The sequence below is a fragment of the Arvicanthis niloticus genome, chromosome 4, assembly GCF_011762505.2.
Source record: "Arvicanthis niloticus isolate mArvNil1 chromosome 4, mArvNil1.pat.X, whole genome shotgun sequence".
NCBI classification, from domain to species: domain Eukaryota; kingdom Metazoa; phylum Chordata; class Mammalia; order Rodentia; family Muridae; genus Arvicanthis; species Arvicanthis niloticus.
In genome coordinates, this window is record NC_047661.1 from 101,155,448 (window position 1) to 101,182,541 (window position 27,094).

Sequence of the window (27,094 nt, forward strand, 5' to 3'; positions counted from 1 at the left end):
TCCTAATTATTGAGATTTTTTTCTTTTTTGCCATGCTTTTTGAAAAGTACCGTTGATATGTGACTAAGTGAGCTCTATTGAAGATAATCAGTATAGAGATCGATTAGCATATTCCTGCATATCAAGATTATATAGCTGATAGGTTTTGCCAGAGCCTGACAGATACAGATGAGGATGCTCACAGCCAACCATCGGACTGAGCACCGGGTCCCCAATGAAGAAGTTAAGAGAAAGGACTGAAGGAGCTGAAGGAGTTTGCAACCTCATAGGAAGAACAACAATATCAATCAACCAGACCCCTTGGAGCTCCCAGGGACTAAACCACCAACCAAAGAATACACATGGAGGGACCCATGGCTCCAGCTGCATATGTAGCAGATGATGGCCTTGGTGTCAGTCATCAATGGGAGGAGAGGCCCTTGGTCCTGTGAAGGCTTGATGCTCCAGTGTAGGGGAATGCCAGGGTGGCGAGGTGGAAGTGGGTGGGTGGGTGGGGAAACACCCTCATAGAAGCAGGAGGAGGAAGGAGGAACTAGGAGGCTTGGGGGGGGGGGGACTGAGAAAGGGAATAACATTTGAAATGTAAATAAGGAAAATATCCAATAAAATAAAAGATTATATAGTGTATCCACAAGAGGTCACCTAGAAATGCTAAGTGTTGGAGTGAGTGGTCCAATGATAACATAGTTCTTTTCTTTTTTTTTTTTTCTTTTTGTACCCAAACCAGATAATCTTCACTATCATCAGTAGTTTAAGCAATGCTAAAGTGTACACATCGAAGTCTCTTGGTGGTTGTGTCAATGGTATTTCTGAAATGCATTTTCTTCTCACAGTCAGGCCACATTTCCAAAGCATCGAGAAACACCCATTGTGTCACAGAGACTCTGATGGGAGGGAGGAATTGTTAGAACAGGATCCAGATAAACAACCTAGAAGGGCACAGGGTGAGGGCAGAACCATTTCAAGTCAAGGACAATACGATGCATTATCCAAATATCCTACAACAAGTGCACAGCAGGTTTTTAAAAGGTGTGTCAGGCCAATCAATGTCTGACAAGAAAACGTGGAAAGAGACACCCTGGAAGTACATTATCTAAGTCAGCAAGGCGACAGTGAGGGCAGCCCTGCTGGCCCCGAAACTGCTTTCACAGATTACAGCTATCTTACCTTGCTACTTGCCAGACTAGGTAAGAGAATCACATAATGGGTAATTTTAGCTAGCTACATTCCAGGTGCACAGTGACCCACAGTCCTTTGTATATAGTATGTTTCTTTGATTGTCCGTCTCTCAAGTTCACATTGCCTTTTCCAGCAATCGAGATGAATAAAAAAGCTCTCTGCTGAGCAGGATGCAGAGAGGACAAACACACAGCATGCAGGTCAAGGACCACTCTACAAGAAAAAGAAATTATGTCTTTATAGACTACTTTACTTCTTTTTTTTTTCCCTGAAACACAATACCTTGCCAGATACCCTATAAAAAGACACAAAGATAAGCCAACTTGAAATAGAAAATCGTTTAGAAAATAAAAGCTTTCTTTTTCAAAGAGATACTTAAAGCAGAAAGCAGAAAGTGGACTTGAATTTCTAACTGTAAACTAAAAGCACTCAGTTTTCTTTAAGGTTAAGTTGAATGTTAAATACTTAAGGCCAGCGTCTATCAATTGTTGAACTAAAACGCCACAAAACTGGCCATACTAGAGGTATAGAAAACTGGCCCAGCAGGTGAATGGTAACAGCAAGTAAGAGACTCCTGGGAAGAAAGCTTGAAACTTCAGAGTTACAGTATCCTTTGGCTTCTAAACCAGAATGTCTAACACATCTCTACACATGGTTGGTACACTATATATGCAGGGTTTGATGTCTTTCTGCCAACTCTTTATTGCAAGCGGTGCTGAAAGGAAGAAGAAACCTTTTCCTCAGTTTTACAAATTGTCATGGAATAGAGTGCAACAGCAGATGCCAACTCAGATCATTTGTGGGACTGAGTTTTATCTGGGAGGAGTTGGGGGAGGGGTGAAATGACCAAAGAAATTGATGACGATGATGATATTAAATGTGGAGGGAAATGGAAAAGTCGTATAGTTGGAAGAGGGATGCTGATGTAGGCTGCATATGGATGAGGTTGGGGGAGGAGAAGGGAGATGAAAATAATCAAAATATATTGCATGAAATTCTTAAATTAATAAAAATATGCTAATAATATATTTTTATATAATTTTATATTTTACATAATAAACATTAAGACTATTCATGCTTTAAGAAATGCACAGTAGAAGTATTTCATAATATAGTCTTTTAAAGTTTCTTTAAGGCTCGACCCATTAATCCTAGAATTAAGAAATATATAGTAAAGCCGGGCGTGGTGGCGCACACCTTTAATCCCAGCACTTGGGAGGCGGAGGCAGGCAGATTTCTGAGTTCAAGGCCAGCCTGGTCTACAGAGTGAGTTCCAGGACAGCCAGGGCTACACAGAGAAACCCTGTCTCGAAAAATCAAACAAACAAACAAACAAACAAAAAAAAAAACAAAAAAAAAGAGAAATATATAGTAAGAATATGGTTTATACTCCGCCCATCTCAGTGCCTCTGCCGAGTTGCTCAGTTGAGATGCAAGCAAGCAGAGCCCTCATGACAGACTGCAGAGGAGGACAAGGGTGATGTAAGGAAGGCTGAGGGCACAAACGTGAAGGTCCACACACTGTGTAAGCACTGACACTTCCTTAAAATTCTGCTGCTTAGGACTGGAGAGATGACTCAAAGTTTAAGATCACTGATTGCTCCTCCAGAGGTCCTGAGTTCAATTCCCAGCAACCACAAGGTGGCTCCCAACCATCTGTAGTGGGATCTGATGCCCTCTTCTGGTGTGTCTGAAGAGAGCAACAGTGTACTCATACATTAAGTAAATAAATAAATAAATAAATAAATAAGAAAGAAAGAAAAAAAAATTCTGCTGCTTAGCTTTTCTCACCTGAGTCCCAGTTTCCAATCAGCCACCTGAGAAAACCAACGAAAACCAACCAACAAACAAACCCCCAACAAACCAAACCACCTGCCCAACCAGCCAAACCAAACCAAACCCAAACCAGTGCTGTGAACTGTTGAAGGGAGGGTGGCAGGGTCAGATTCACAGTGGGTAAAGGCAAGGAAGACACGAAGCATACTTAGGCTTATCACAATGCCCCCTCCTATCCAGTCAACCACTGGGCTCTTTCTGCTATATGACATTGTTTCTGAAAGCCACAGAAAGGTCACTTCCTAAACTGTACCAGTAATGTCTTTATGCTCCCAAGAAGTTCCAATATCACCTGTTAAGCGGGTTCTGCTCTTACCGATGACGGTCTTAGGGTTACTGACACTGTGATGAAACACCATGACCAAAGCAACTTGGGGAGGCAAGGGTTTATTTGGCTTACATTTCAGCATCATAGTCCCTCACCATAGTAAGTCAGGACAAAAACTCAGTCAAGCAGGGCTGGGACCTAGAGGCAGGAGCTGATGAAGAGACCATAGAGGACTGATGCTTACTGGCTTGCTCCTTGTGGCTTGCTCAGCCTGCTTCCTTATAGAACCCAGGCCCAGCAGCCCAGGAATAGCATCACCCACAGTGGGCTGGGCCCTCCAGCAACAATCACTAATTAAGAAAATGCCTTACAGCTGTATTTTATAGAGGCATTTTTTTTCCAGTTGAGTTTCCCTCCCTTCAGATGACCCTAGCTTGTGTCAAGTTGACATAAAACTAGCCAGGGCAGCTACTTACTTCAAGTAGCTTCTTCCTCTAAGGTTCTTTGTTAGTTTAATGAGCCACAACTAGTTTTTTTTCTTCATGTTCATTTTAGGGGAAATCTTTGCCAAGTTAGGAATCAAGAATACCGAGGACATTTCTTTGTCACATTATCTAAATGTTCTTTCTCAATTGGGAAATGTCAACCTAGAAAACAGTCAACGTTCAAAAAAAAGCCACTCATCAGCGAATCAGATCATCCAACTACAATTTCTTTACAGTCAGTTCCTTGCTGACACTTTAGTAAATTAATTAGAATATGGACTTACGTTAAAGCTTCAGAGTAATTATAATGAGGTGAGACGCCTAGAAACTTCTGGACTTCATCCATCACGGTCGCAGGGGCAGTTCTTAGCTGCTGCCCGTCGATGATTAGCAACTAAATTACAGAAGTAATAATAATTAATAATAAAAAAGATATGGATGTTGAAAAACACATGTGTCAACTGTGCAACGACAAATTCCTGTACTCTACACTTGCTTGTGCATAGTCCTTGGGGATCTGCATACATTGTTGGGAGGTGCCAAAAGTAAGTTACATTAGTGACTTGGAAAAAAGTCAAGCTAATTGAGCATTCTGATGTTATATGACAAATCAGGGAAGTGATATGAAAGCTACGATATGAATGGGGACAAAGCATGCTTAGGAGTGTAGTCATGAGATTCCAAGTCAAGGGCTGAGTCACTTATACTGGGACAGAAGACTACCATAGAACAAAGCTTCCAATTAAGTCAGAGTGCTGGCTCCTGCCTCAAATCGCAGCACTCAAGAGACCAGGTCAGAAGGATTGTGAGCTTGAGGCCAGGAATAGTGTGAGACCCTGTATCTAAAAAAGCAACCACCACACCTCTCATTGCTGTTGTCTACCTACTGAATAGAAGGGTTATGATAAGCTTAGGTGTAATGAGACAGAGAACCTATCACCCCCCAGTTCCATTCAGGAGCAGCATTTGAGAAATCTTTCGATAACCATATGGAAGAAGGCATGATTCTCAGAGACAAAAATAAGGGCAGAATGCTGCCCAAGAAATGAATGTCACCGGATAGTGGTGGCACATGCCTTTAGTCCCAGAGAGAGGCAGGTGGATCTCTGAGTTTGAGCCTGGCTTTATCTATAGACTGAATTCCCGGATGGTCAGGCCTACACAGAAAAACCCTGCCTCAAACAACCAAACAAGACAACAAGAAAAAGTGGAAGGGGCTGAAGAGATGGCTCAGTGGTTAAGAATACATAAAACTCTCACAGAGGAGTGGGGGTCAGTTCCCAGAACCCACATAAAGTGGTTTACAACCTCCTGTAACTCAAGTTCCATATGACCTGACTCTGAGAGAACCCACACACATGCAATGCATGTCCACACAGACCCATACATATAAATAATAATAATAATAATAATAATAATAATAATAATAATAATACAAAGTAACTGGGGCCACATATGCAATGCTAACACTTGGGAGGCTGGAGCAGGAGGACTTCTGTGGGCTTGGGATCACTCTGTGCTGTGGAGTGAGACCCTGCCTCAAGGAAAGGAAGCAAACAATAACAACAAAACCAAAACCAAAAGAAATCATGGGAAAGAATTTGTTTCTCTCGTGTGTGGTGACGGGTAATTCAGCATGACAAAGTGACCGTAGGCCACGATGAAAAGATCACAGACCTTTTCACACAACTTTGTCAAAGCCCCCCTTCCATTATTCTTAGTCTACACTGGAAGTCCAATAGAATTTACCATTATTCCGACAGACTGCTGCATCTAACATGAAGCTATGCTGCGTTTGCACCCATCTACTGAAAATGAGTGGAGTTTGAGGTTTTACTTAACTGTTCTATGTTAATTAGCTGTAGATTGTCACAGCTAGCATATTGGACACATGGTTTTAGAGCCACAGGACTGACTTCTGGTGTTACTGGGCTGCTTATGCAATCCAGAGTAGGGACTGAGTTTTTATAGAAGCTGATGGCAAGCGATTGGGACAAAGCAAGGGATGGGAGGAACGGGACACACGAAGACTTCAGCAAGGTGTTTCAGAACGGAGACCATGGTACTCATTAAACAAAATAATGCCTGTCTGGTTTGGAGAAGACATCCCTTCTTATCAGGCGTTATTCACATCAGAACAGGACTTAGCAAGCAGAAGCTTTTCAAATCTCACGCAGTCAGGGATGGCATGCTAATGCCAACACGTTGACCAGGGAGAATTAGCCTGAGATACTCTTAGAAAATTAAACCATTTATTTTTCAACATGTGCCTGTTTTTCTCTGCCAGTATGATTATTTGCAACTAAAGGATAAAACCCAGCAATGTTTTAGTGAGTGAATATTTCTGCTGTGTTTGCAGCAAAGGCATCCACTTAATGATGTCATTACATGCTGTAAGTCCCAGTTGCTTCATACCTGAAATGGAGGGAAATAAACAAGCCATCTCTCGATGTGGCTGGCATACCACCCAGGGACCAGGCATCTCTTCTGCAAGGTTCGGAGTTCCCAGGGTGCATTGGGTCCAGCAGAGATCACTTCATAGAAGCTAAATTTCAGAGCTGCAGGGTCTTCATGGGATCGCTGATGCTACAATGAAAAGACAGAGAATTAATTAAACTAACTTCAACTATAGGCATAGATAATTAAAACCCAATCTTTTGATAAGTCTCAAAGCTAAAGAAGTAATGGCATACTACTGGACAGTTGTTTGTTTTAAATTAATAAAAGATGAAACTGTGCCCACAGCACCAAAGTTTAAAGTTAATACGCTGGTGAGCTTGTACATTTTGGGAACTTAGGTAGTAGAGGCTGAATTATTGTTGGTATTGTTTCTTTACCAATATTTTTTTTTGAGTTTTTCCCCAGTTTATACATTTTATTCTGAAAGTAAACTTTCAAAACCCATATTAATGGCGATATCTCTTTGCTTGTCCATAATCGAACACTCACAATGCTCAGGGACTGTGCTTACTATACAAGCACCCTGCTAATTCTACTCTTCAGGTAGGTTTTGATTAAAAAGCCCACTTGGCCATTTTAAATGGAGAAACTACTGCAAACTCTGGCATGCCCATTATGTGAGATTTACAGACTTCACCACGCCTTACTGAGCATCTAAAAGCCAAGGTTATTTTATCTAATGGCAACCTTTGTGGAGAACCAGAATGAGAAAATGCAGAAAGCAGCAATTGAAATATGAAAATGCTTCCTAATGGCTCTGTCTCATGCCCATGGGCTCAAGGACAATCACCTTTTCTTCAAATTGATCACTAAGCACTCAGGCACGGTTGCCAGTCTGGGACCGTTCACCACATCCAGTTGAAGAGCACATTTGTGGCAACTGGAATTTCAGTTATTGCACGGCAGGCTCTGCCAGCTTCTGCTCACCCACCGAGGACTGATTTGTTTGCAATATTTATGATGTTTCCTTAGTTGAAAGCCTTGGGTTCTCTTTCTTTCTGTCTCTTTTCTCTGTCTCTCTCTCTCTCTCTCTCTCTCTCTCTCTCTCTCTCTCTCTCTCTCTCTCGTGTGTGTGTGTGTGTGTGTGTGTGTGTGTGCGCACTCATTCTCACTTTCTGGGAGCTAAGTGGTTACCAACCTCCAACTTTTTCATTCTTTGTGAGCCAATCACAGTGCATTTCTATTCCCCTCCCCTGCAAGATACATTTTGGATAAAGATGGCACAAAACAAAATCTGTCAACTTGCAATTTAATGTATACTTTGGCTGGAGAGATGGCTCTGGGTTTGGCATACAAGATCCACGTAAGGCCGTGGATTTCTGTGACCTTAGCTTTCCGATGGCTCCATCCCCCCTCGTGGGGATTATTTTTTATTATTGCCTCTCTAAAGTCTATCCCTTCCTGTCACTCTGCTCCCAGTTCATCTTTGAAACATCTCACAATGCGTCCTTCCACTTGTGAACCTGGAATAGCTGCTTTTGCTAAATATAAAAGAACATAGCGCTTTGGAACACGTTACTCTCTAATAGCACAATGGTCAAGAAGTTAGCTGTTGGGGGCTGTTGACCCAGTGGTTAAAAGCAAGTACTCTGACGGCAGAGGACCTGGGTTCAGTTCCTATTACCTATGACAGGCAACTCACAACCACTTGTAAGTTCAACTACAGGGGATCCAACACCTTCTTTTGGCCTCTTTTTGGCATCTGCATTCAACGTACATACCCATACACAGACATATACACATATAGTTAAAAATAAAATAAATCTTAAAAAAAAAAAGTTAGCTGTCTGAAACCACACCAGTGCAGGGAGGCTCTGAGCTGTGTGGGCCACTTAGAACACCAGCAATTAACTGTATGTCTAACCTCAGATAGAGATAACCAGCAGCCTCTCAGATAATAAGTTTTCGTTAGATTACAGTTTCTAGGGAAATAGAATATCAGCCTCTGTTTCTGCCTTGTCCTGTTGATGACCCCTTGATGGATAGCTCTGTTTGTACTATTAAAACATTCCACTTGTTTTTCTCTTATAAACCATTCCCTACTTTACAGATGGCCCAGTGGTTCTTCTAATGCTCACACTCCTTTGTTAATAAATCTAACTTGCTTTTAAGTCAGATTTTTATCACTGAATGAGTCTACACATTATTTACAATCTTATTGTTTTATGCTCGTTCCGACATGTTGTTTTTCCAATAAACCAAAAGCAGCGTTGATATCTATTAACTCAAATCACTTTTCAAACAATACTTTGCTGAGGTCATTACAACTTTTTGATGGACGGATAAAATATGAACATTAGAGATGTATTTAAAAATTATCAACGAGACATGGTAGTGCATGCCTGTCATTTGGGGTCAGAGGCAGGAAGCTGAGGTCAAAGTCATCCCCTGCTATGTAGTAAGTTCCAGGCCAGCCTGGGCTACGTGAATCTTTGCCTCAACAAAACAAAACAAAACAAAACAAAACAAAACAATTATAGAAATGAGAATGATTAAGTAACTAAAGACTCATAGTAATTAAGGACATGAAAAACTCAATTTTGCTGTATATATGTATGTTTAATTTTGTCTGCTTTTTATTAGGTGATTAAAATATCACTGCATAGTTTACAGGCTTCCTGAGAGTATGTTACATTATCTTACAGTGACTGAGCCTTTGCCAAGTTCTAGCAGACCTCAGGGACACGAAGACCATAAGCGCATGAGAAAAAGGCCTAGAGCAGTTTGGACAGGCTGGGCTTTCAGGGATGAGGGATTTTGTATATGTCCCCATTGTTCTTCTGGTAGGAGCAGTTGCTGAAGCTCCTTTGGAGCTGGGGCCAGCAGCTTTACTGAACTCAGCCATGTTCCTTACAGATACTCTACTGCTGCTTTTGAAACACAATGGCAGAGTTGCCACAGAGACCTTACAACTTATAAAACATGTATTAAAAAAGAAAAGCTATATATCCCTTTGTAATTTACACATGTGCTTGAAGAAAATGATTTAAAATTATTATATTTACCTTAAAATATACATGTATATACACAAACATGTATTGTTATATATTTTCAATTGCAATTCATTGCACTAATGCATTTTATTAGGTTATCAAATGAATGACAAAAAAAAGAAAAGAAAACCTTTGATATTCTTTGTTTCTCCTGGGAAACCAAGAATAAACCATCTGCCTGTTGTACATATCAATTAACTAGTACGTCTTCTATCCTTATCTGAGGGCTGGGGAGACAGTTCAGGTGGCACACTGCTTGCCCTGAAAATGGAAGCACCTGAGATTCATTTTCAGAAGTCATATACAAAGGTAGACGTGACGACATGTGCTTGTCATCTCAGTGCTTGGGAGGCAGAGACAAGCAGATCCCTGCAGCTCACTGGCCAGATTGTGTGGCCTAACCAGGGAGTTCTCAGTGAGAGATCCTGTCTCAAAAACAAGGTGGAATGCTCTTGAGAAATAACCTCCTTTACACACACACACACACACACACACACACACACACACACACACACACACACACTCATGGCTGCATACACATGTGTAACTCCATATGCATAGAGGACTGATGCACCCATTCAAGATAATCTGCCCTCCAATAGGAATTAATCGTTTTGCTGGAAATGACCCTCCGTTGTACAAACTCTCCTCCTCTTTGCTGGGCACATTTTTTCCTTACCTGGTACCAGGAGTACGCGCGGTCTGACGGGTCAATGAGTATGGTGATGATCTTGGCTTTCGGGACTAGAGAAGCAGCCCTCTTAGGAGCGTCCTCTGAATGGAAGTAATTAGCACTCTTCTCAAACAGAAAGTCAGTGGTGACATTAGATGGGACTGGGAAGAAATCCATGTACCTAGAAAGGAGTATCTTTTTCAAAACAAGTACCTTATGTTTATATGCTGGTGTCTGAAGACATTAAAGGTGGCCAAGAAATTCATCTGCCTCCCAAAAAACCGACAACCAAGCTTTTCTCTATGACAGTTGGCAAAGGAACCGTGTTCAAAACACTAAGAAGGCTATCCAACAAACTATTTTTTCTTTTGTTTTGTTTTGCTTAATTTCAGAGAAAAAAATTTGGGGGTAAGAAGGATATAAGAAAAATCAAACCGCAGCTCCTGTGTAAAATGCATCTAAACAGAAAACCAGTACAGAGACCCCCCCTGACCCCCCCCCCCCCCGCGGACTAAAGAGAATACCATGAACCAGATGCACATTTAGTTAAAAGGCATTCAAAATAATTCATACAAGATAGTTTTTGTTGTCACAGTAAAATAATCACTCCACCCCCCCCCCCGGGGGTGGCTCATATGTTTAATCACCCAGTGTCGAAGCACAGATTGACAGAATTTATTTGTTTCCTTTTAAAATACCATGTTACTATGTTTCTCTTTAGAATTTAGTACAAAACCTCATCAGAACTTCCTGGGTTCAAGCCTTGTTCCCTGGAGGGTAATGAGCAGGCAAATCACCACAAGGGTGAACCCAGCAACACCCGCCAGCTCAAGCACAGAGATGTTGACATCTGCTTAAAGTTCCATCCCTGCAAAAGTGGTCAGGCATAGCTAAATCAGCTCATGGTAGCACGTATTTCTATAGCAGGAAGGGAATCCGTTACAGAATAAAAAAGCTTTAGTTTCAAATTTCATTTCTAGGAGTTACATTTTACTATAATAATGGTTTTACCCTGTTCCCTCCTGCCTTCCACTCATGGGCCACCACCACTTAGAATGAGCCGAGTTCAATAATTCCTGAGTGTCAAAATTCCCATGGTGGCTTCAGTGTATAGTGTGCTTTATTTCACCAGAAAGCTCATGTGACCCTAAGCCCAAGTGACACTGTCTATCCAGGGTTCCTGCTAGGACTCCAGTTGTTATCACAAAGCAAAGTTAACAGAGACATCTAGACATCTAGAACAGCAAAATCTTGCTGTGTGTTCCAGGGACTGCCCTGCTGCCCAGGTCATTTGGCTTCCTTTTACAGGAAAAGAGATGAAAACATTTGAGGGGTATTTGATGTGCTATCTCTTGTGGTATACATTCCATTTCCAGAAGTGCCACATTTTAGCCTTCTTTATTTAGAAGCTTGTACTGCTTCTAGGGGCTGGGTTATCATGAGTGTCTGTTGGCCTCAAGCTTATCTCAAGCCTGTTTCTGAAAAACCATCCAAACAGAAATGAATAAAAAGGACAGAGGCTGATATTAGATAGCTTTTAACAGCGAAAGACACGCCCTTTCCCATCTGTCTTTTATACATGTAACAGTTCAGGCTTCGAAAAGCCCTTACAGTCCTCTGGGATGTTGGATCTATGCTGTCGATTTTCTCTGGTCTCAGAGACTCGCACAGAAAATGGGCTCCATCTTGTTTGCCTATATTTTCACCTTCTCTAGGAGGTGGAGGGTGCAGATAACTTGAGAGATGTTTGATTAGCAAATTAGCAAATGCAAGAGATTCTGGTCCACATTTCCAGAACAGGACCTGAAGTCTCACCAGGTAAGATCACTCTTGGAGATTTAAGTATTCAGTATAACTGAAGAATCAGCAACCATATTACAGTGACTTAGTAATTTTAGTGGTTACACATGAATATAGCTCCCTCAAGCTTCAGGCTTCTGAAAAGCCTAAGACTTTAGCAGAAAAAAAATAATTTAAAGGACATAATTTTGTAACACTCCATATTTATTCGTGATTTGCATTGCCACTGAATAGCTTCTTCAGTGTTTTGTCTGTATGTGATGTATGTGCATGTACACACACGAGTGTGAACGTGTGTGTGTGTATGTGTGCATGTGTGTGCTTACACCTTCATGCATATGTGGAGATCAGAGGATGATGCTGGTGTCTTCTTTATTATTTTCTCCATGTTATTATTATTATTATTATTATTTTTGAGACAGATTCCTTCATGGGACCTGTAGCTGGTCATTTAAGCCAGACTATGGGCCAGCACACCCTCCGATCCCCTCTCCATCTCTAACAAGTTCCGTTCACACTGAGACACCTTAGCCCAGCTCTGATCCTGAGAATTTTCAATGGATTGTACTCAAAGCCAGGTTATAACTGTCGAAGGTGAACAGGGCTCTAGGGGTGTCTACACACGGTTCTAGATCTCTTCTACAGCCCTATGCATTAAAACAGAATGTTAAATCATAAAGCACAATCCGTACAAGCACGATTAAGTCAGATGTTTGCTTGAGACATTGTCACTGTAGGTTTTGGCTACTTTGTCTAAGATGTAATCCAAAACTTTTCCCTTGGCCTAGTTTGTTTGTACCCCATTCATAAACGTAGACTGCGTGTCAGTTAAGGCAGTCCTAGCTTTATGCAGATCTTAAAACAAAAGCAGATCTATGCACCTAGACTAATTACGTATGTGTAAGCAAATTGTCAAAATGGTCCCCGAACTATGAGGCACACAATCTTCAGCCCTGTGGAATCAAAATCCCCAAAGCACAGCTGATGGGGTGATGTTTCCCAGGGAGGTCTGGCAGGCTGCCGGCGAACACATTTGATGCCACTGAGAAGGAAACTGTAATTACAGTTATAAAATGACACTCACAGTTATCATTATCTATTATTTGCATAAATTGCCTTTCATAATGTGTAATTTGTCAATCAAAAGTATTTGGGGGTACTTTTGGTGAGCTGTATTCAGATCTATGATGCTTCTTGCTTTTTTTCTCATTTATTTACTTATGTTTTGCAGTCTCGAGGACTGAACCCGGGCCCTGCATATACTAGGCATCACTCTACCACTGAGCTACACCCCTGACCTTAACTGAGTTATATTTAGCTATTTGTGTCATCTTCTTATACACTATTTGAAGAAATTTTACTTCAGTATTGAATGACACATTTTATTACAGTATTGACACATTTATGGTCAAAAGGGTTTTGGTTAATATAATTGATGAAAAAATTGATTGCTTTTAACTTGCAGGAATGCCAAGGGTTTGGCTAGGATTTACTTCTAAAGAACTTTTTTCCTCTTCTCATTTTGTCCCAATGTCAGTGTTCTGTTCTACTTGAGAGAGTGGTGACAGAGGTTGAAGTAGCTGCTAGCTTACTTAACACCATACAATTAGTTAATGATACCCAACACCTAGAAGAATTAGCCATAAACAATGGGACAATTAGAATGTAACTTCTATAGATGCTCAGGAGATAGTCACCCATCAGTCTTCCTACAGATCAACCACAGGGACCTCTTGCCATAGTTGATCTTTAAGAAAACTGAGATCATGCAACAAGCCTGACCACAGAGGCTTTGTTATTGTATTATATAATATTACATTAATATATATAAAATCTATATTACTTCTTCTGATTTTAACCATTGTCTTCTGATACTTAACATAGTTTAATATGAACTCAAAGACAAAAATTAGTTTTTTATTTATACCTTTAAAATTGTTTTATAGCTTTCATAATTCATGAAATATACCCACATTTCCATTTCTAGTTACTTTTTGCCCATTTTATCAAAACATGATAGAAAATGATGTATTCAGACCACAGCATCACTCCATGAAAGGTGCACAGGGGCGGAGTGACATTCCTGGGGCTTACACTATTTCACTGAATGCACATCTGCTATTACTTCCAAGGATAATTAACACCAATTTACATGTGGGTCTCTCAAGGGAAGAAGCCCTCCCATTAACTGGAAAGCCTTTATATGATGACTTTTGTGCTTTTTATGCTGGTCAGTCAATTTGTAATATGTGTAGCATGAATTTTATTTGTAGTCACAAACTTCTGTGTTTCTAAATATTAGCACTAAGTTTACACTCTGCATGGTACATATACTTTTAGATTTATACTAATAACCCATCTTACCAATCAATCCCCCTGTGGTAGTTATTTCTATTAAAGAACTGTACCTCCTCAAAGGATTTTGGGCTGGGGGAGTTACTAAGGATGGAAGGATGCATAATCAGGAACAGACACAAGGCAGTGGTACCTGAAATGACAGCAGAGATCAGAAATCAACCAGTGGGAAAGACAGTTTCCTACAGTTAGTATTTCAGTCACTAATAAACTCAATACTACAATGATCTAGGCAGATTCTTTCGATGTACTCCCCTGCAAACTGAAGGGATAACCTGCAGTGAATGGGAGGCACATTCTCACAAGCAGAGGCAGAGGGATGAGAGGTGAGAACGGACCAATGCTGGGAAAATGGACTTCTTATGTTAGCTTAGTCACTGGTGTCATCTGTGACTTTGGTTGTTAGCTTCTCTTTACTGCAGTTTTTCTTAAAGAAAGAAAAATAAAAAACCACCCATCTGCCTCGTCTATTTCACAGATTTTCTGCGATGCTAAAAGACATCCTGTGTCCTTCACATACATGTTGTGGTTGTTTAGCTTGGTCTTCTTGGGGGATACGTAAGAACAGGAGTGGGAATATCTCTGCTTTGTTTGCCTGCTCTGGGACCCTCATCTTCGTACGGCACAACCTCGATATAAGTTTCTGCCCAGCTTTATTGTAACATGTCTTGCCATCTTCTGTTGATATCACTGCAAAGCCTGATCTTTTCTGAAGGGGAACAGAAGAGCTGTGGATCTGGGGGAGGTGTAGGTTGGAGTGTGTGTGGGAGAAATGGAGACTGTGGTCAGGATGTATCGCATGTGAGAAGAATAAATAAAAAAAAAAACAAACAATAAAATAAAAGACATCTTATAACTCAATTTTTCTTAAAATTAGAAAATAAAATTGTAAGTGAATGATACCATTATTTGATATATTTCATCACCCAAACTGATACCTGTTTGATATAATGTTTGATATGATATAAAGTTCGACAGAATGTTCCTCCTGAGGCCCATGAAAGCTAATGAAGAATTTAATCTTTTAACAAGTGTGCATAAAGTTGAGTCTACCTACACCCAACAAACGGTCAACAGTTTTTTAAACTGTTAAGTTCGAAGAGAAGTGGTGTTCTTTTCAGGACCATAGCACAACATTTACATTTATTGGGAACAGAATGGTGCATTACAGGTCCTCACACAGTTTGGGAGTCATTTTTTTTTAAAGGTGTAAAGTTACTGTTTTCACATAAATCAAGAGGTATAAAAAAGTATGTAGCTCAGGCCACTGCAGGAGAAAGAAAGGCATTTTGTGCTTAGTTTGTCCAAGATTTACAGTTACTTGCAACTGTGACCATGTTTGTAATATCATACCAAAAGGTATCTCTTATCTATCCATTCAATATTCCTAGGATATAAGTGTCCCCTATGGTTTCTACACACTCATGTGGTCTAATGGTTGTGATCCAATGGACTGTACTCTCTCAATTTTATTTCAGGTCAAAAGAGAGCAAGAGCAGTCTCTCAGGTGCAGAAAGTGCCATCCTAATTTTGCCAGCAACAATACCATGCTGCTATTTGTGCAAAATTTGGTAATTTTCTTATTACTCAAAGTTTTCTTTAAAATTGCCCTTGAATATACAATATCTGTACAGTATAAAAGTGGTTAAAATAGCCGTCAATAAGATTGTCTAAAGAATGAATTAGAAGACACACTGTACCAAGAATATATATCTAAGCCAAACAATGAGTGCTTTACCTATCATCAGGAGGGTCATATGGGATGAAATGCAAGGACATGTGACAGACAACACCAGTTGTTTTTCAGCACCCAACACCGATCCTCAAATTCTGGGTGTAGCCAAGACACATAGAGGCTGGTTTGCATCTGTACCCATCCCAGAGGCCTGACTCAGTAGGCCTAAGGTGTGGCTCAGCAGTTTTGTGCTTCTACAAAGCTCTGGGACATCTACACTTCTGCTCTATTGGTTGTCTCAAATATTAACAAGGAGAAGAGTGAAAAAGTATCTGAAATTTACAGGGGTGTAGGAGGGGGAAGACAAGACCACAGGACTGACAGATGGATGGACAGACTGTCCCAATGGAAAGTCACAGTGAGAGATCAAGAGTCAGGCAAGTCCCAGGCCCAAGCATTATGTTACATTTTCAGTATTACTAGCTTGGGGAACTCTGAGTCTTAGCTTCCTAGTCTGTTTATTAGGGAAGAAAAGACTATCAGGGTCTCACAAACGTTCTGAAGTTATTCTATGTGGAAATACTACCCAAACAGAGTGGTGTAACATTTGTCTAATTCTGTATTTAGAATAGATACATTTTATTGGATCATGTAAATTATACCTAAAAAATTCCCCCAAACCTGGAAAAATGAATCTCCACAAAACAATAATTTTCTAGAAAGATTTTATGCCAAAGACAAATGTCATATTTAAATAGTTACAGAAATATTTGAAAACCCAGCAAAGTTTAGGACGCCCAGTAATACTTCTAAGCTGTCTAAGCATGATGGTACAGTGTCTGTATCCAGTGGGGTAGGAGAAGCAACTTCTCCTGCAGAGCTCCAATACAAACTGGGTATTCCAAGACTCAGACAGGGGTGATGATGAGTAAGGGGCGAGGTTGGTTACTTGATTGCAGAGGGAGCCGCCAAGGATATTTTAGTTACAATGTTTTCCTACCCACCTTTAGACTTTCAGTAGATATCTGCAAGGGAACACACAAGGGAAGGAAGGTCTCCCATGCTCTCTGACTATTTGCAAATGTTATTAAAAATGATGAAGCATCTGAGTCTGCAAACCTTGCATAGAACTCTCAGTTATCTTTGGAGACGACGACGAAGGGGATTACCACTCGGTGCAGTTTCTGTGGCTGTTTTCTATGAAGCCAGAATCCAAGGGCCCCGAGTAATTTATCACGCAAAGCACAGCTCAAATGTCTGGCATTAAAACTTCCACTGGGCTTCTCTTTAATACAGAGTTTTACAGAAACAAGAATTTTATGGAGGGAAAAACTGCATGCCAATTTAAGAAAGTGTGCAACCGATGCCTCCTGGGTGCGAATAAACACCTTGATAGCAGAAAGTTTTGTTTATGTCTAGGAATTCTGCTTGTCAAACATCTTTTAGATCTTTTTTTGTTTTAAGTCACCTCTGCAAGAAAAATAAACTGTATCTGGAGAATAGACTATTTGGAAAAGATTTCATATAAAGACCCTGGTACTTAGATATGTCTTGCTTGGCATTTGAGCAAATCCTGTCAATCACTTTCTAAACACAAAATTTGTTTTAATTTTAGAAATGTTAGCTACACTTCTGGAGTACAATCTTTCGAAAAAAAAAAAAAAAAAAGGTATGCAGCAAATTGACTGCTGTGTCTTTCCGCTGACATTTCATCCATTTCCTTCTAAACAGAGCCCAGCAAAGCCTTCAGTATTCAGCTGAACAAGGTAGCATCAGAGGAATGTATGAGAACTTCATTAGCTTTACAGGAGGCTCAAGGTCCCGCTGCAACAAGGACTCACAGGCTAGTTATTTCACATTATTTAATAATAATATTAAAAGTTCTCACCAGTTTTCTGGGGTCCTATCACCAAGAATTTTGGTAAACGATCGCAGGTTTTTTCTTTAGACCAAATGTCTCTGTGGCGTTTGTCATCACAGGGGTTCTATACGGGAGAGGAATACAGAGATGGTTTTGTGTGTGTGTATCCATCTGAGAGCTCGCATCTCCAACCTTTGTTTTAAGATACCAGAGGAGACAGGACCACATGCTGGGGGTTTCTTTTGGAAACCAAAAGCCATGAGGTGGCATTATAGAAGTTCTGGGGGGATTTCTTCCCGTCCTTCAGTTGAGAGGGAGGAAGTGGTAAAAGAGCCAACTGCCCAGGGTGTCACGTTTTCCTGCTCCTGGCAATACCGCAGTTACCCTCCCCCCTTTAAGTAGTAAACTTGGGAAGATACTCTTCTTTCTGATACTCTAACCCAGTGGTTCCAAACTGTAGGTTGTGACCCCTTTGGCAACCCTCTGTCTCCAATATTATTTACATTATGATTCATAAAAGTAGCAAAATTACAGTTATAAAGTAGCAATGAAAATAATCTGGGGGGGGGTCATTACAACATAAGGAACTGTATTGAAGGGTCACAGCATTAGGAGGGTTAAGACTCACTGGTCTAAAGGGAGATTTACTCTCAGCATTCACAAAAACCACTCCATTTAAGGTTCCCCTGGACCTTATGCTATTTTATTCTAAGTAAATGAGTTTTATTTTCAAGAGGAGAGAGATCAAGCCATCCTAATTTAAAGGGGCAGTTCATTTCTTCCAGCTACCTTCAAAATTTGGTGGCTATAATCTAAATATGTAATTTTGCCAACTATGATGCTAAAAATACCAAATTTTAGTGGAACTGTAAAATGAAGGTGAAGTGCTATTAGACAGGCTATTTTTTTGGTCTATTTAAAACCAGCCAGATGGTGTAGTTGTGTCTAGAACACACTAGCACATAAGAACAGCATTCTTAAGTACTATTTCATGAAGGAACAAACAGGCTGCTTTTTCCTTCTGGCCAGTTAGCACTATAGACATGTGAATTAAATAAATTTGCTTATATGTAGCAAAGACAAAAGTGATGTACTTCTTTTGGTTGTTATTCTTTATAACAGTTTGTTTTAAACCACTCTCCCACAATGACAATGATTTCAGTTTAAAAATAAGGTGTGAAATTAGTGGGAAAAACGTATGTGTTTTCAAGTGTCTAACACCCCGTAAATCGTAGTCACTAAGAAGAACCAATGCTTGTGAAGCCAGCTGCAGAGTAATATAGGCTATCAGCACTGGGCTCACTCCAGAGAGCTGCTAACTGCTATCGTGGACCATGGACTGGTAACTAGAGGTGTGTGTGTGTGTGTGTGTGTGTGTGTGACTAGTGGCTGACTGCCTAACACACAACTTGTTTATCATTTTCTATTTTCAACTTAGGACAGTCTGAAAATTGATTTCTCACCCCTGATTGAATACACCGCCACCTACAGAACCCTACACTTTTTAATGGGAAAAGAAACAGAAAATGTGGCTTAACGTGTAGCAATAACAGTAGGAAGTAGTTTCTCAAATCTTAATGTTTCCCGAATGCACAGTTTCACGTAGATGCTCTGAGTTCTCGAATTTGAATAACTTCATGGAATTACAAAGCACATTTGTGGGATTAATTATTTATACCCATTATTGAACTGATTTTACCTGCCAGAGAGGGTCTTTCTGATCAGGAAAGAGCTCAAAATACTTGTGAGCCAGCTGAGCCGGAGGCAGTGTCTGAAGACGGAGGTTGGTCCAGGTCTGCACGAAGTTGGCTAGATTCACAAATGTATATAGTCCCAGTCGGTCGTTTCCATAGTTGGACAAATGGGTCATGAAAATACTGATCTGAAAAAGGCAAATGAACTTTGACATAAATAAACAGGTTATTTTAACACCAGAGGGCAGTATGATCATAGCAATATTAGACATTTTTTTAACAAATGAAATGGTCTATATAAGGATTTCAATCATGACCTGTTTTAAGACTTTGTATCTACCCGAAAAACTCTCATTATATTAATGGGCAGTGAAGTATATTATTGATAAAGCATATTTCCTAACAAAAATGAGTTTAAAATAATTTTTTAATTATTTAAGAAAATCATTGTGTAGCCCAGGCTAGCCTCGAACTTGTGATCCTCCTGCCTCTGCCTCCTTCAGCAAATCCTACCGGGAAATGGGGAAAGGGGATGGCATCTGAAATGTAAATAAAAAATATATATATAAAAAAGAAAATCATTGTTACATTGCTACCTGGGTACAGTAAGCCAATCCTTAAAAACACAGCCTAGGCATTCACACACAATGGCCTCATGAGCAGCAAACTGTCGGCCATTTGAAGATGCAGGATTCCGTGAGTGGAATTTTATAATTTCAGTCTATTGACCTTGGTTTATGTTGTAGTGTTTCCAGTTAAGCATATACATAATTAATGAGGTTATTTAACTGTCCTCTGGTTTACATTTTTTAGAACTGTAATTTTATCACATGGTGTCATGTAACACATTAAAACTCTTTCTGCATTCACGGGTCTACCTCTATTCCTTACCGGAAACAATCTCCTTTAGAAACCGTTCAGAGCTGAGCCAGATAAAATTCACCCTTGCTATAGATGAAGCTGATGTAGAACGGACTTGCTCATTGAAAAAAACCCACAATAAATGTGGGAAACTTTTATAGTAAAGTAAATGTGCTTGCTATAGGTTTTGATTAAATTGATCTGGGATATAGAATGGACATTTAGAAAGTCTGAATGAATTCAAGCATTTTTTGTTGGTTATCTGTGGGTAAATGGAACAAATTCTTCCGTTTCTAACAAAGCAAGTAATTCATGTGGTAAGAGGAATTCTCCCAAGCGTGGAATGTTGTGTGATTACTTAATAGTCACAACAAAAAATACAGCAGGTCATTGTTTAAACGACTGAAAGAAATATCCAAGAAAATTAAAAAAAATCAAGTGGCAAGAATATGAGAAAAGGTCACATTGAGGTCTGACAAGATGCACAAAAAGAGGTCTGTACAACTTAGGGTGGGGCATCAATACTCTGTACTTCCCAGGGCAGAGTCCTCAGGCTTTTCAAGTGTGAAGCTCCAGTTCTGCCCCCCTCTCTCTGTTTTCCTCTTCCTTCTTTTCTGCTTTTTGTATCTTTAAAATTTATTTTATTTACTTTATATCCCAATATCCACCTCCCCTCTCCTCCCAGTACCTCTTGAACATATCCTCTCCCCATTCTCCACTCTTGTTCTCCTCTGAGAGGGAAGCCCCCCTCCCTGGGCATTAACCCCCCTCTGGCACATCAAGTCACTGCAGGACTTTCCCACTGAGGCCAGACAAGGTGGCCCAGTTAGGGAAACAGTATCCACAGGTAGGCAACAGATTCAGGGACAGCGGCCACTCCAGTTGTTGGGGAACCCACATGAAGACCAAGCTGCACATCTGCTACTGGGGGACTAGGTTCAGGCCATGCTCACTCTTTGGTTGGTAGTTCAGTCTCTGGGAGCCCACAAGAGTCCATGTTAGTTGACTTTGTTGGTCTTCCTGTGGAGTCTCTGTCCTCTCTGGGTTCCTCAATCCTTCACTCAGCTCTTCTACAAGACTCTCAGAGCTTCCTCTAATGTTTGGTTATGTATGGGTCTCTGCATCTGTTTCCATTGTTTGCTGGGTTGAGCTTTTAAAAGCACCAATTCCGAACACAATTATTCAGTTATGTTCTATCTCCTCTTCATGAAAAGATCTTAGAACGTTCGTGAACAAACTATGTGGAGGGTGAGTTTTAACTAGTTACTATCGTGTCAGTGCAGCCATGGTTTACTAACAATTCATGTAATTTTTATTATTTTGACTCTGAAAACTGAAGCTTTAAGAAATTACCTTTCTGGTTACTTCTCTTAAAATAGCCACAAGTCTGTGGCGATTTCTCTTGTTGAGTCAGGGTCCCACTACATAGCTCAGGCTGGCCCCAATTTTACAGTGTCTCAGGGTGCTAGCGTTACAGTTATGCACCACTGGTTGGCTCTTTCAATTCTGGTCACCCCTTCTCTTCTGACATTTGGAACTTTTTGCCCCCACTTCCTGCTTTGTGTGTGTGCACATGGGTTCATGTATAGAAGCGGAGGCCAGAAATCAACCTCATGTATGGTTCCTCAGATGCTGTCTGCCTCACCCTCCACCCCTCCTTTGAGGCATTGTTTTTCACTTCACTGGGATTCTCCCAATAGGGAGGCTAGTTATCTAGTGAGCCCTTCCTAGCTACAGTCTTTGCCTTCCCAGAACTGGGAGTACAAGCACACAGCCCATGCTAGGCTTCTTGTATGTGATTCTAGTTACTGAACTCAGGTCTGCTTGTAAGTGCATTAATTAAAGATGTATCTTAACCTAGCTAGTTGCCAGTTCCATTTTTCTTTATTGTTATGAGAGAGTTAGTGACTTGTCGCACCTCCCTGAATCATGTTTGCACTGGATAGGAAGTGAGAAACAGAGGTGCCATGGTACCACGCTCTGACTCTAATGTACCTGAGTTTGCTATTCAATCATAGAAACACAGTTTGTACTGTGATGAAGCAGGATACCTACCTTTTTACTTGCACAACTATAGGAAACAAAATGGCACCAGTACTGATAAAGACAGGTTATCCATAATGAGTTATGAGCTAGTTAATAATATTGCTTTTCTGAAGCTGAAGGTCATTTGAAAGAACTGAGGCAATATTTCTAAAGTACTGAATGCAGTCCCTGTCTTAGTCAGGTTTGGAAAATAAAGGCTATACTTCATCTTACAACTCTCAGATCACATTCCACTTGTGGGAAGTTGGGGCAGGAACTCAGGCAGGAATGAAGCAGCTGGCATAGAGAGGTGATACAAATTTGTCTGCTTCCCCTGGCTTGCTCAGTTTAACTTTTTACACATCCCATGACCACTTTCTAGGGGTGGCACCCCTCCTGGTGAGCTGATCCCTTCCATATCAATTATTAATAAATGAAATGCCCTACAGACTTGCCTACAGATAATCTGATGTAGGCATTTTTCTCTCTCTAGGTAACTTTAGCTTGTGTCAAGTTGACAGAAAAAACCAAACCAAACCAAACCAAACCAAACCAAACCAAACCAAACCAAACCAAACCAAACCAAAATGTCACCAACCAGGATACCCTATAAGAGAAAAACTTCTTAGTCTGTAAGCATTGCATATCTCTTAGACTTTCAACTCCATGTCTTGTGTGCCAACCTAACATAATACAAAGTACAATGCAAGTAAAGAGAGGCAAGCAAACAGTCACCTCTTGGCCCTTTTAGAGTTTGGACTCCAGCCTGGAGTTTGTTTTGTGCTCTTAAAGAAATAGAAGGCAAAAGGGAGTGCAATTCATCAGAATATAAAACACTTCAATTTCTTTTAAAAGCATTTTTTTAATGAATCATTATGTCCTCTCAGAAATAGATACCATGCATCTTTTGCCGAACAAGTATCATCTCCGCTTTAAAAATTGGTTTAGTTACAAGTCATATGCAACAAGCAACAGGATTGGTGAGAACAAACGTACAAAGAGAATACATTTGGTCAGAAGGCTAGCTATTGCCTCTGGTTGTCTTGCAGAGGTGGAAGATAAATCCCAATTGCCGAAGACACATTCACTTCAGACACAGGACTTAGAGAATCCTAGTTGGATCGGACACGAAAGCTTCCTCTGGAAGCTTTCATGGTACCAGTGCCATGTGAGCTTCCAAAGAGTGAAGCAACCAATATCCAAACAAGCTATGGTGCCTATAGATGTCAACAACTATATGTCACACAACACTCCATGCTCGGGGGAATTCTTCTTACCACATGAATTACTTGCTTTGTTATAGACAGAAGAATTTGTTCCATTTACCCACAGATAACCAACAAAAATGCTTGAATTCACTTAGACTTTCTAAATGTCCATTCTATATCCCAGATCAGTTTAATCAAAACCTATAGCAAGCACATTTACTTTACTATAAAAGTTTCCCACATTTATTGTGGGTTTTTTCAATGAGCAGGTCTGTTCTACATCAGCTTCATCTATAGCAAGGGTGAATTTTATCTGGCTGAGCACTGAACCGTTTCTAAAGGAGATTGTTTCCTGTAAGGAACACAGGTAGACCCATGAATGTAGAAAGGTTTTTTTTTTTTTTTCAACTACATGGCACTCTAAAGATGCAATAGTGGCACAGCACTCATGTCTTAGTGGTAACTGTCAGCTTAAGGATCACCCAACAGGGAAGAAATCATGCTCAGTACTGGAAATACTTGGGGACAGTGATGTAGTAGACCTGGGAGGAGAACCTGCAGGCATCACATTACCGAAACTGCACAGTTCCTAACTGCATTCTAAATATTTATCCTCATACCTACAGGTGAGTGTAGCTCTCACCTCCTTCAGAAGATAGCTCTATTCTCAACCGATGGAGATTATCACAGAAAATCTTATTGACTAAAAAGCAGAGGACAAGTGATCACGTGGTGCCCAGCCCTAACCGATCCATCAACAACGCTCCTCCTAAACCTCAGGCTCAGGGATTGTTGTAGAAGAGAGTGTGGAAAGGCTATGGGAACTGTGTCTTCTACACATGTCAGGGAAGCTACCCCATCAAATTTCAGAGACATGGCGATGTAAAACCTGAGCAAGGGTGACTCTAACAGAGAGGCTTACAGGGAAGGCTGGGGTCTCAAGGATTCCCACCTGTAGACAAAGAACTGCAGGCAAGTAAGGAATACTGAGAGTGGGAGAGAAAGTCTTCCTCAGGGAAAAGTCTCCTCAACTGGCTATCCAATACCAAATGGTCAGTCTTGAAATTATGACAACCAAATTAAGAGTTGCTAAGTTATTAGAGAATGGAAAAATTCTTTTAAAAAAGCCAAAATAAAATAAAATAAAATAAACAGTTCTCTCAAAAATGTATTCTTGTTTCCTCTAACTTGACATCACATGTTTTCTCCTCCTCCTCCATTGTGGCACGTTCCCCTCCAGTTATTTTCTTCTTGGATGTTTTCTTGTTTCCTTTCATGATACACAATATCTTTATGCCTGTAGTTTTGTCCTGCCTATTATGTAAGAAACAGTGGCTCTGAGATCTTTGAAAGTTTTCAGTTCTCGGGATTTTATCTAGAAGAAACACCATGACTTACAGTTGTCATCACAGTCATACAGAAACTCGAAGCACAGCCTGTTGCATAGCAAGTAGTATCTATTTATAGACTGTAGTCATCGATGCTCCTGCAAGTTTGAAGAAACATCATTTCTTATTTATAACAGTGTCGTAGCAGCTCACCAGCTACTACTACCACCATCTGACATCTCTTAACACTCCCTTTTCTGCATCCATCTCCGAATCTCTTCTACCAGGCAAGCTGCTGTGGCCAATGACTTGAACTTCTCTTGTGACTTTTATTCACAGCTTCTTAAGTCATCTTTGTCACTGACCTGCCAGTCTGAGGCTTGGAAGCAGTTCTCCCATTTATTTCCCCCTGACATGGACATATTTCCGTACAGCATCAGAAAAAACAAAATGGCAGCTACCATTAACATGTTAGTGTATGGTCCCAATCTTCTGCTTCCTTGCCTTCTTCTTAAAGATATTTAATTACCTGGGATTGGATTCTGTTCCTCAGTCTTGGAACAAGCATTTTCACTTGCCAACTCTTCTCCCTGGCAGCCCAAATTCTCCTTGTGTGTGTATGTGATGAGTTCACAGGGTATGTAGACTGAGGAGTATATGGCGACCAGAGGAGGGCACTGAATTTTCTCCATCACTCTCTGCCTCATTCTGCCATTGAGGCAAGACCTCTCTTTGGATTAGAAGCTTGCACTTTTTTGGCTAGGCTGGTGGTTTGCAACCTTGGGTGATCTTTCTCTGTCATTAGCCCCACAGTGCTGGGGCTTAATCCATCCTTGTACAGCTTGTTTCATGGGTGTCGGTGGTGTGAAATCAGGTCTTCATGGCTGTGCAGCAAGAGCACCTGACCATGGAGATGATCTCCACTCTCACTTGAATATTGTTGGATATTCTTTTCCATTCATTTCTGTGCCTTTACTCTTCCATTCCATTTAGCAGTGATTTCAAACTTGGATCCCTCTTGGTGCCTTTGGCTCAATTTTTTTACTCTATCTAACCATCCAAAAAGTTTCAGAAGGACAAATCAGCAAGTAGGAACTCAAATCTCAATGCTGCTTCCCATTAACGGGAACTCCCCTCTCCTCCATATCTACAGGGGGAATACACACATTGTTTCTCATTCAAGACTAGTATATTTCTCACTGACTTTCTGTATCTAAACACCATGAGATCTTATAATCTATTGTTTGTCTGCTTTCCTGTGTTTTCAGCTCTGTCTATTGGTCCTTTTCTATAACCCAAAAACATCTTGGAAACTCTCCCATGTGAGCTCACTCTTTAACTCTCCTGGTTTCTATACATCATTCTTTCCAGGTGAGTGCTTTGAAGAAGGACATGGGTGGTCATTCTTCATCACCTCCACGGAGACCTTTAGTGTTGGCTTTCCATCTTACCTTCCAAAGAAACAAGCCTTTCAAATGGTAGCCTGTAAGGTACCAACACTTGGTAATCTTCACTCCAGGTTCATTTGATGCTCTTGACAATGTTTCAGTTATTTTTTTCTAATGTTTACAAGTGTTTCCTCTTACTTCTTCATTGCTCTCCGTATCTAGCTCCTCTTCCCGTGTTGCTTGTACAGAGTAGCTGTTTCCATGGGCTTTGGTCTTTTCCGAGGTGGAATCGCTATGTTGATTCACTAATTTCAAGCCCCTCTCATCTGTATCCTTCTAAATTCCACATGTGAACATCTAAGTGTCTACTTGGAATGTCTTGCATCATTATTTAATTTTTTTCAGTTAATCTTAACTTTTACAGTTCTCTTCTGCTGAGGGATGCCTTTCAGGACATTGTAGAATGGGAGATGCTTGTCTACATTCTAAACCCTGTAAAAGTAACTTTTATTTCCTCAGATGAAGGGATGAGACAAAGGCAATACCCAAACTTCAAATACATGGCTTGGGTTGAGTTCAGAACATTTCTTTCTCTATACTAAACTAACCACCTCTAGACCCAGGCCTGGAAGCTTCTAGCCTCTGCTCAATCCCAGACCGTGAAGGCTTACACTTCCAGCCTCTATCTGTTAACCTAGGCCAAGAATGTTTCAGCCTCTGAGACTTAATGCCTAATAAACTTACTTTTTCTAGCTCTTCTGAACTCTGGCTGGCTGGTTAAATTCAGCTGTTCTGGCTCAAATAACTCTCCATGTTGACTGAGTCAATCTGGGTTCTCTCAGCTTCTGATGAATTGCTCTGCTTGGCCTCACAGTAACTTTAGCAATCTGTTCTAATCTTCTGGCTCCTTCTCATTCTCTGGCTTGCTCTGTTTTCTGTCTCTGTAAAATGTCCTGGTAAAACTTCTTCCTCCTTTCCTTTTCCTTCTCCTTCTATTCATATTCT

General features: G+C 40.5%; 1 protein-coding gene across 4 annotated transcripts in view; it reads right to left on the reverse strand.

Moving 5' to 3' along the window:
* Positions 1–27,094, reverse strand: part of Ndst3 (N-deacetylase and N-sulfotransferase 3) — a 163,163-nt gene that overhangs the window by 14,630 nt on the left and 121,439 nt on the right. The window contains exons 6-12 of one of the 4 annotated variants that reach the window (XM_076933214.1): positions 19,285–19,467; positions 17,613–17,709; positions 14,059–14,182; positions 9,901–10,075; positions 6,184–6,354; positions 4,053–4,162; positions 1,071–1,392 (exon numbers count right to left, since the gene is read on the reverse strand). In XM_076933214.1, the coding sequence (XP_076789329.1) occupies positions 1,218–1,392; positions 4,053–4,162; positions 6,184–6,354; positions 9,901–10,075; positions 14,059–14,182; positions 17,613–17,709; positions 19,285–19,467 (1,035 nt within the window). In that variant the 3' untranslated portion in view covers positions 1,071–1,217. Of the gene's footprint in view, positions 1–1,070; positions 1,393–4,052; positions 4,163–6,183; positions 6,355–9,900; positions 10,076–14,058; positions 14,183–17,612; positions 17,710–19,284; positions 19,468–27,094 lie in introns of those variants that run through there. The other 3 variants (XM_034501345.2, XR_013110117.1, XM_076933215.1) reach the window with 3 other exon arrangements.